At 43.8% G+C, this 10,502-nt stretch overlaps 1 protein-coding gene across 4 annotated transcripts in view; it reads right to left on the bottom strand.

Annotated features, from left to right (window-relative positions):
* Positions 1-324: 324 nt before the first annotated feature.
* Acyp1 (acylphosphatase 1) overlaps positions 325-10,502 on the bottom strand; it is a 13,482-nt gene continuing 3,304 nt past the window's right edge. Inside the window, exons 1-3 of one of the 4 annotated variants that reach the window (XM_021202394.2) lie at positions 7,698-7,817; positions 7,379-7,470; positions 325-741 (exon numbers count right to left, since the gene is read on the bottom strand). In XM_021202394.2, coding sequence (XP_021058053.1) covers positions 526-741; positions 7,379-7,462 — 300 coding nt within the window. In that variant the 5' untranslated portion in view covers positions 7,463-7,470; positions 7,698-7,817 and the 3' untranslated portion in view covers positions 325-525. Of the gene's footprint in view, positions 742-6,297; positions 6,532-7,378; positions 7,471-7,626; positions 7,818-10,502 lie in introns of those variants that run through there. The other 3 variants (XM_029540950.1, XM_029540951.1, XM_029540949.1) reach the window with 3 other exon arrangements.

Genomic DNA, 10,502 nt, shown 5'->3' on the forward strand with positions numbered 1-10,502 from the left:
GGGAGGTGCTATCCAGCCCATAACTACTTTATCTGAATTTATAATCCTTGGAAAAGGAGTGACAGTAGATGTTCCAAAGGATTGAAAACCAAAAGTAATTAGTGCAGCACATCATTTGAACATGTAACAACCTAACCTGGTGGCGTTTGCTCTTACTACACATGAAGTCTCCTGTGTAAACAATTTAAAGAAATGACAAAGTTACTTCTCTTTCAAACCTTGTTAAACTACCTCAAAATCTTCCTCTCACAATAACAAATTCATCATGTTGCCCTAAGGAGTCACTAAGGATTAAAAGGAAAAAAAAAAAGGGCAATGTAAGCATAAGGTTCTAATGTGTTTTTATTGGTTAGAATTGTACACATTTGTATTTCATCATACATGTAATACGTGGTAACTTTTCAAACATGCAACCAAAATAACTTACTAACAAATTCTAATACCGAGCACAGAATAGTTCTATTTTTTTATCTAGTGATAAAAAAGGAGTGAGATTATTTTGAAAACGAATTAAAATTCGTGTCATTATTTTACAATTTGGAAGTCTGAGTAATCCAGGTTTGAGATGACTTTCTCATTGTTGAAGTTTGCTCTGTCAATGTGGGACTTGGGACTTCCTCTGGTCTCCAGCCACTCCTGCATGAAGCGCACCTTGGAGATGGGGCCTTGCAGTTGCCCTTGCACCGTGCCCCGGTTGGTGTTCTGAACCCAGCCTACCAAACCTAGCTTTTTACCCTCAGCCTAAAGGAAGAAAAGAGAGAGAGAGAGAGAGGTCCGGTGGGTGAGACTGCACAGGACCAAGTGAGACAGAATCTGTGGCCAGCATCCTGGCCTGGAATCAAACCACTGAAGCTAATTTGACACTGTCCAGAAAAATCAAAACAGACACCAAAGGGGATCTCATGGCTGGTATTTAGCCACTTGATTCTATTCCCCCCCACACACACTTTTTAAAAAATTCTACGAAACTCAGCATTTGAATTCTTTAGCATTTTCCATTGCTCAGTAGTTGTGGTTAAGCGCTAGAGTGAGCCCCCTAAGATGCCTTCAGAATGATTTCCCAGTGCTTACAGCTTGTTCATTCCTTTTCTTTCTTTAAGACAGTCTCATCATGTAGCCTTGGCTGGCTTAGATAGAACTCATCATGTAGACCAGCTTAGCCCTGATCTTCCAGCCATTGCCCTGCCTCTGCCTTCTGAGTACTGGGATCATGAGTGTGCAGCATCAGGCCTTGCCAAATAAAGTGAGGTGGGGAGACCCTGAGTTTTAGATTGGTTTCACAGTCCTGGGGATTCACCTAGGGTCTCATACACGTTCCTGAGGCAGGCCAACACTCTCGCTCTAAACTATACCCACAACCCTCATTTTCTCTTCTCCTAATCAGCAGTCTAGTGGGTGTATTAAACAGAAAAAGTTTCAAGTTACTTGACCCTCCCCTTAGCCTTTAGCGAGGACCACACCTAAACAAATCCAGATGAAGGGATCCATTGTATCTTTAAAGATCATTACACAGTATTTCACAATTTCCTGGGCAACACAAGCATTGTTTTTACTGTGGAGGAACTCTAACCCAACGTGTTTACATTGTGCCCAAAGCCCACTTTCTGTCACACTTGGGGGAGAAGGGATGCAGCTGGGGAGCCTCTGAACACTCAGGGTTCAGGAGGCTCCCCAGCTATCAGGTTTCCACTTGCTTCCTTGTCAGATCATGGGCCTGCCCGTGGACGACCCGCAACGCTCTGAAAGAGACCAGATTGGCAGCCCGGAGAAATCAGGCCAGGTCCCTGCTGAAGCTGTCTCTGGACCAAGAGCTAAGAAGCCGTGCTATGTGTACAGCCTCATAACTCGTAGCCCCCAATATACGGCTCTATCCAGTACCTGGTCCTCAATGCTCTGTATCCTGTAGGCTGTTCTAAGCTAAATCACTAAAAATAACTTACTGACAAACTCTAAGATTGAAAGAACATAAGAGTCAGATATTTCCCTTTGTTTGGGGGATTTCACTGAAGGCTCCGTCTCTTGTGGGCATTCTTTCTACTCCTGTCATGACCGTGGTGCCTGTTTCTCTTTTTTCAAAAAAAAAAAAAGAAAGAAAGAAAGAAAGAAAGAAAGAAAGAAAGAAAGAAAGAAAGAAAGAAAGAAAGAAAGAAAGAAAAAAGTATTTTTTACCATTGTGTTGATTTGGATAAGCTTGGCCCAAGGAAGTGGCACTATTAGGTGTGGTCAAGTTGGAGGAAGTGTGTCACTGAGGAGGTGGGGCTCTGAGCTCAAGCTCTGCCCAGTATGAGACACTGTAGTCTCCTACTGCCTTTGGATGAAGATGTAGAACTCTCAGCTACCTCTCCAGCACCACGTCTGCCTGCGCACTGCCATGCTTCCTGCCATAATGATAATGGACTGAACCTCTGAAACTGTAAGCCAGCCCCAATTAAATGTTGTCCTTATAAGAGTTGTCTTGGTCATAATGTCTCTTCACAGCAATGAAACTGAGACAACTGTGTATACACAGAGGGGGTGTGGCATGTGACTGTGTGAGTGCTGGTACCCACAGAGTCCAGAAGAGGGCAGTGCCAGGTGCCCTGGAGCCAGAATTAGAGTTGGTTATGAACCATATGTGTTCTGGGACCTAAACTCGGATGCTTTGGAAGAACAACAGTATGGGCGGCTGAGCTGTCTACGCAGGCCCCTAAGTTAACTTTCTTAATGATGCTCCTCCTTTTTAATTACTCTTACACTTATAGGGGTGGGGCACGCATACCTTAGCAAAAGTATGGAGGTCAGAGGACTGCCTGCAGAGGTCTATTCCTTCCTTACACCATGTGTGTCCTGGGGATTGAGCTCAGTCCACCAGTCTTGGTGACACCCATTGAACCATCTTCCCATTCTTCTCCAAGTTTAAAACGAAAGCCTTTAAGCCCTGCCATGTTGCCTGATGGGATGAATTAATGCTCTCCTACCTCAAGGCCTCCCCGCAGACACCCTTGGTCACAAAGTTCTCCCAATAAAGCTCATCACTGAAGGAGAATCTCATGCCAGCCACCTTTCCAAACCTTTTCCTAGCGTTTTGTTTCTCTCATCTAATAAGTAATCACAGTGTCTTTAAAGTTCACATGGGAGCAGGAGAGACGGCTCAGTGGTTAAGAACACTAGTTGTTCTTCCAGAGGACCTGGGTTCAATTCACAGTATCCACATGACAGCTCAAAACCATTTGTAACTCCAGTTCCAGGGGACCTGACACCCTCATACACACATACAGGCAGGCAAAATACCAATAAAAAAATGTAAAAATTAGTTAATAAAAACAATAAAGTTGCACATGCTTATGAAGAGCAACTGCTGTGTGTTTTTTTTCCTCCCCAGTGTTCATTAAGTTGTGGCAGAAGTGAGCATTTAGGAAAGACAGTGATGTACTGGAGTTAGTTTTATTGTTTCATAAATTATAATTAGGATATTATATCGTTGTTGATCTATAATAGAAGCGGTTGGATTACAAAAGCATACGGGGGCTGACATGATTGCATGTGCAGTTGCCAGCATACCCCGGCAAATGTGGGAAACTGCTCGAGTAAGCCAAGGAAAGCATTATGTACAAAAAAAAAAAAAAAATGTTTTGAGGAGGAACTGGACGGAGCATCCATCCAAGCAGTTACATTCAAAGCAGACATGTTTGCATAGTGAACAAAAACATTTCCATTAAGTAACAGTCTCAGGGATGGGATACTAAGACATGGAGAAAAGCAGGGTCTGCCTACAGTGTGTGTTGTTGAGTGCCAAAGGAGAGGCGTATAAGACAATGGCGGAGAGGGCACTCTGAGTTAGACATCCCATTTAGCAGGCTGTGTAACTGTACCCTTGTGCTTCACCCCGGCTATGAAATCACCACCGATGGTGAGCAGCTGTCAGCATGACAGTGCAGTTCTGAGCAGGAGGTTCTATCAGTCAAATAAATCTCTAATTTGAAATGCAATGGACCTGGATTCCTGTGAACACTCCAAATTTTGACCCCTTGATGGATGGGAATTCCAACAGGTTTTATCTGGGTGCTAAATTCTACTCTTTCTCTCTCTCTCTCTTTTTTTTTTTTTTTTTTTTTTTTGGTTTTTTGAGACAGGGTTTCTCTGTGTAGCCCTGGTTGTCCTGGAACTCACTCTGTAGACCAGGCTGGCCTCGAACTCAGAAATTCGACTACCTCTGCCTCCCAAGTGTTGGGATTAAAGGCGTGCACCACCACTGCCTGGCTCTGCTCTTGCTTTTAAAAGATATCATAATACTGCTTGGTGATTCACATTCAGATTTGAATATCCAGGTGCTGGAGAACTCTGTTCTCTGGGCTTAGAAGCATAGCAGTTATGATTACTGGAGAAGCCCCTCATATTCGACCCAATAGCATTCCATCCTTGGAGAGGAGGATCACAAAGCAGTTCTAAGGGGCCTCAGCACAGCTCAGTAGTCGGCATAAACAGCGACTGCACCCTAACCCTCCCTGACATTCTATACCGTGTTAAGGATGGGGGAGGGCAGGAACTTCATATGCTGTTGCTGCCTGTAAGTTGTTCATGTTTGATCAAAATTAAAACTCACTAGTTACCAAGCTACCCTTGCGTGGAATCATTTGCTTGGTCTGTTCTTGGTACTCTAGAGAGGGTGAACAGACATTTATTCATGTCTCCCCAGGAAAAATTAACAAAACAATGAAGAAAGTGAAATTACAATAGACTTCTTTGAAAGGAAATTCCTATATGCTAACACCATTATCATAAACCAGTTTCCTTGGCCAGCAAGATGGCACAGCAGGAAGAGCTACTTGCCACCAAGTCTGGTGACCTGAGTTAGATTCCCAGGATAGAGTGGAAGGAGAGGAGAGGAGTAACTCCCACAAGTTGTCCTCTGACATCTACGTGCATGTACACACACACACACACACACACACACACACACACACACAAATCCAATGAAAACATTTCTGCTTACACAGTCCCCCCATATGTATGTATGTATGCATGCATGTATGTATGTGTGTGTATTTATATATAAGTCATTCTTAGAAGGTTTGGCATGGTGGTGCACATTCTTGCAGGCTGGAGAAGGAGGGTATGGGCACTAAAATGAGCTCAGGACCAGCCTGGGTACAATAGTGAGACCCGACCTCAAAAGAAAAAATTGAAATGAAACATTTATAATACAATATATAATATACGTATAATTTTATATATAAATGTTTCATTTCAATTTTTATATATAATATAATATATAATATATGTATAATTTTATATATAGATGTTTCATTTAGGGAAGAAACATAGGTGTGGCTCTTCAGGACCTTAAATCACTAAAAGGACAAATCACAACACTGTAAGTACAGTTCCCACATCCCCTCCCTCCCTCAAAAAAAAAAAAAAAAAAAAAGCAAAATTGGGAGTTCAAAAGAAAATCCTTCCACTGGGCATAGTGGTAATGTCTGTGTAATCCCAGCATTTGGGAGGAACACCAAGAGTCTGAAACCAGCCTGGGCTATACAGTGAGACTTTCTCAAACAAGCAAAATGAAAACCTTTGGTGCCTGAAAGAACCTTACCAAGAAAAAGGAACTCTCCGAAATGGAAGACCTGTCGGCATCGGGCAGGCTAAGAGACTAATGTCCAGGCAGGGGCTGCTGCAGAGATGCTCAGTGGGGAGGAGCACTTGCTCTTCCAGAACCCACATTAAGTGGCTCACAACTGCCTGGAACCCCAACTCCAGGGGATCTTCACCCTCTCCTTGCCTCTGGAGGCACGCACACATACTCTGCCATACACTCCCGTAGTCGGTCACACAGACGTACACATAAACACATGTTTTTAAAAAGAGAACTAGTGCTAAGCATGGTAGCATACACCTTCAAACCCAGCACTCAGAAGATAGAGAGTAGCATGTGGATAGCTCTTAGGTCCCAGGCCAGCCTGGGCTAAGGAGACTCAAACTCAAAAAAGAAAAGGTAAGAGTCAGAGACTTAGCATCTGGAGTAGAGAAAGAGGTGTCAATACATACATGAAAAAAAAGAAAAAGAAAAAGAACTCGATTTACAGGACAAGGATTTGAATAGAAAGTTCTCCAAACATATATCTTTTACATGCCAATAAACACAAAGATAATCATTATTCATTAGGTAAAGGCAAATCAAAACCACCCTGAGACTGTACAGCATGTTACTCAGCCTTAAAAAGGAAAGAAGTTCTGACTCAGGACATGTGGATGAATCTACACATCACTGAGGGCAGCATGCTAGTGAAGGAAGGCAGCCACAGAAGGGCAGGTACTTTATGAGTCTACCCACGAGCTAGCTAGAGCAGTCAAGTCTATAGAGAGCCAGCAAGATGGCCCACTTGCCACCAAGCAAGTTTGATCTCTGAAATCTACATGGCAGAAGGAGAGAGGTGACTCCCGTAAGTGGTCCTCAGACTCCGACATACATATGCATACTTGAGTGTGCAGGATCATGGCCACCAGGGGCTGGTGGAGGAGAAGACAGGAGCTGGTGGGTAGAGCTTCAGTCTTTCAAGATAAAGAAGAAAGTGTATGTGTGGGGTTGGTTCTTCAACTGTTCCTTGGTGATAAGACAAGAATGTATGAATGTACTTAAGATTACTGAATTTTGTGTTTTCAAATGGTTAAAATAGTAAGGTTTTTCAGTACATACATTCTACCATAATTTAAGAAAAACGTGCTACTCCACATAATTTGGAATATTATCTTCCAAATGGAATGGTAGCTAACGACAGTTCTCTTTTTGTTATTTACTTGTACTTTACTTCTATGGTGACTGAAGAACAGTACTTGTATGACTTGAGTTGTTTTAAATACTTTATACCTGAACTAAAACAATGAAGCGTCTCTCAAGAAGATACACTCTGTCACATCCATCAGGGTGTGAGTGAGCAGAAAGGCAACTCTGCTGAAGGCAGAAGGGAAATTGAGATTGCCCTTACGCACTGGAGAGATTAGTGATGGGGAAACAGAGGTAGAGCATGCCAAGTTTGCTGTTAGCTGGTACAGTGCGTGCTTGCTTGCTAAGCATGCCAATGTCCCTGAGTCCCATGATGGGGGAAAAAAATTGAGGTGTTGAGAGGAAGTTGGGGGAATAAACTTGTAGGTATGATGGGCGATTATGAAAGTTACTCTGTGATCGGTCCACCTAATGCCACCTCTCTATCTTGATGGCAGCCTTTTATAAAAGCGTCTTGGCTTGGTGACAGTACAACAGGGTGCGCTAGCGGCATTCTCCATCAGGAGAGTGTCCAGGGGCTCCCTTCCCACTCTCCCAGTTCCCATTGGTCAGAACCAGGCCTCCTGTCCATCACTTAGTGATGCGCCCCGACACTTAAGCCTATAGGCCACATACCTGAGTGTACTTGCGGAAAAACACCCCTTGAACCTTTCCAAAAATTTCGTAATCCACTGAGACCAAGGTGTCCCCTTCTGCCATGCTCAAACCTGTCAGAGACAGCAAGGTGAGACATCATCCTAAGAAAGGGCTGCACCTGTCCCCCAACGCCATGGGGGCCTCTCCGGAACCTCAGGGTCCCGGAACTGCAAGGAGTGAGTGGGTGTAAACGCAAGCCCCGGGTCGGGGAGCCTTGGCCTGCTCACCCCGTTACCCTTGCAGCCCTGAAGCCGCCATCCAGCCTATCCCCATGCGGCCCGCAATCCCTTCCACTGACACTTGGATGATCCGAGAGGCGGACGCTCGACTTTCGGGGGCTTCCCCAGGAGCCGCTGAACAGCCCCGAAGACCTTCAGATCAACCGCCCGCGCCGTGTTAACCGCCGCTTCCGGAAGTTTAGAGCTCGGCTTCTCCAACGCTGCCCTGCACGCCCATCACCGCGATCTAACCAATCAGAGGTGGCTCCCTGTTCAAGAACCCGCCCGAGGGTGGGGCCTCAGGACAAGTGGGTCACGTTTTGGAGAGAGCCCGGGATTGAGTTTTTTTTTTTTTTTTTTTTTTTAAGTGGAGAGTCCGGCTTTGCATACAATGACCAACCTGTACCCCACTTCTGTCACTAAGTGTACCTCTCTTGTCATTTCCCCGCGGGTAAAGAAAGGCATAGTCAAAACACTTAATATGTCCTCTCACCCAGCTGGGTGCCTAGGGCTGTTGGCACAGTCAGTGACTAATAGAATCTGGCCTGCTTTTTTTTTTTTTCCTTCTTTCAGTTCTCTTCCAATTCTGGGACATGCATAATTTGGACTTGGTAGTGAGGGACAATAAATGCACACGACATCACGGTGATGTCATTCTATCTGGGGTTTTGGAAGCTGCTATCCAGAGTCTACCTTAGTAAGACTATGCTTAAAATTGATAAATAAATAATAAAGCACACAGGCAAGTCATTCATGGCTCAGGAATCTCAGTAGAATCAATAAATCTAAGCAAAATAACCAAATTGCATACATTTGCTTTTAGAAAAAGAGAATTACTAAGGGGTTTTTCGATAAGGGCTGCTAAAATAAGATTTGATTTGTATGCATTGGAATTCAGCTACCCTTAGGATCAAGAATGCGTATGAAGCAAATTGTGTGTGGCGTTTATTGTCCCTTCTTGGACTGCTTGTCTGTATCATATCGTTTCCTAACACCAGGCCCTATGTCAGGCTGTCAGACTTGGCAAGGTGAGATAGTTTGTAGTGGTAGCTATGGAAATCTATCATTACACCAGTTCCCCTGTAACAAAGTCAGAAAGCCTCCCTGCTGGGAGGAGGAGGGGCAGCACTGAATGGTGTCCTTGGCAATATTTGAAAACAACACTAAACATTGTGTTTGACTGATGCAATTTCTCTAAAATTCAATTAAAGTAAGTTTCCCTATAGATTCCAAACTCACTGAGTAGTGAAATGCATGCAACACCATATGGTATACAAGACGGATGATATACAAGCATTGCCCTCAAAGAGTTCTTTATCGTAGCTGTGCATGCGCAGAACGGACAAGATCATGTGCAATGTGGTAATTCTTTTCACTAACTCTGAGAGCTCACCAAATACCAGCCCAGCACTATAACAGAAACAGAACGTGTTATGAAGAAGCAGAGAGATCGATTCTGACTGGAAGGGCTGAGAAGGGGCTGTGGAGAAGACAGTACTCTTCCGAAAGTTACAGAATCACAACCAGAATGTGAGGGAGCCAGGATTTAGTTTCAGGCAGCCAGTCCAAAGTCCACTCCTAGGAATACGTTCACTCTCCAGTTTTGGGTGAGGTAGCACCAATAGGCAAGAAGACAAAAATAGCTGTGGTGAAACCAGGGGCTTTCAAACACCATCTGCGTATTAGGATCTTAGGGGAACCTTTGGAATATGTGCCCACATTTTATTCCCAAGATACTGCTTCCTGCTCACAACTATGGCTGAGACCTGCTGAGGTTGACCCCATTTATTAAGGGGAGGCAGAACTGTAGAGATATCCTCCACCTAATGTGGGAAATAGAAAATGGGGAAGTCATGGATCTCAGTTCCTCAAGAAGTCAGCAGGGAATAGAAGGATTTAGTAGTTAGCTGTTGAGGGTGGATCTGTTGCCATGTCTTATAATGCTTAATACTGGTCCCCAAGGCCTGATTGCCCCCAGGGATGAGGAGATCCTCATGTTCACCAAGTGATGCTGTGTAACCTCGGTCTTAATTTAAAACGATTGGTTGAATAAAGATGCCTTCAGCCTATAGCTGGGCAGAAGAGAGGTGGGCGGAGCTTCAGTTGCCAGGCTTGCGGTCTGAAGGAGAGTAGGAGGAGGAGAGAGGTGAAGAGAGAAGGAGACACCACGATGGGTGGATGAATCTTGAGAGCATGGCCATGGGGACCAGCTAGTCGAAGTAAGAATGGCGCAGAAGGAACAGGACAACTTATAACTCAGGGTTATTGACAGGGAAGTAGACAAAATAACTTTGAGGGTTGATATCTGCCCAGCTATTTTTATTGTTAATTATAAATATAAATGTTTTGTGTCTTTTATTTGGGAATTGAATTTTAGGTGGGATAGAAACCCCCAATTAATATTAACTACAACAGTTAGCTCAACTTAATCACTTGACAATGTATACTTGTATCAAAACATCACAATTCATACTGATATATATATATATACATACATACACATATACACATATACATTACACACATATATATGTGATTTTGTGTATCTTCTTGTTCACTTGTGTATGTGGACACACATGGCAGCCAGAGGATAACCTGGAGCGTCATTCTTCAGGTATAACCCATTTTTTCTTTCTCAGGCTCTCTCATTGTCCTGGAACTTGCTGAGTATGCTAGGCCGACTGGCCAGGGAACCCAAGGGGTGAGTTACCTGTCCCTCACTATCAGAAGTAGGATTAGAAATCTGTAGAAATCCCAAACTGGGCTTTTTCAAATGTGGATTGTGATGGCTGATTCAGGTCTTCATGTTTGCACAACTGAGATAGTTCCACAGCCCCAATATATACAGGTTTTAAAAGACACACTTTGAAAACTTGTGTTTTATT

This window comes from Mus pahari, chromosome 7 (assembly GCF_900095145.1).
Source record: "Mus pahari chromosome 7, PAHARI_EIJ_v1.1, whole genome shotgun sequence".
NCBI classification, from domain to species: Eukaryota; Metazoa; Chordata; class Mammalia; order Rodentia; family Muridae; genus Mus; species Mus pahari.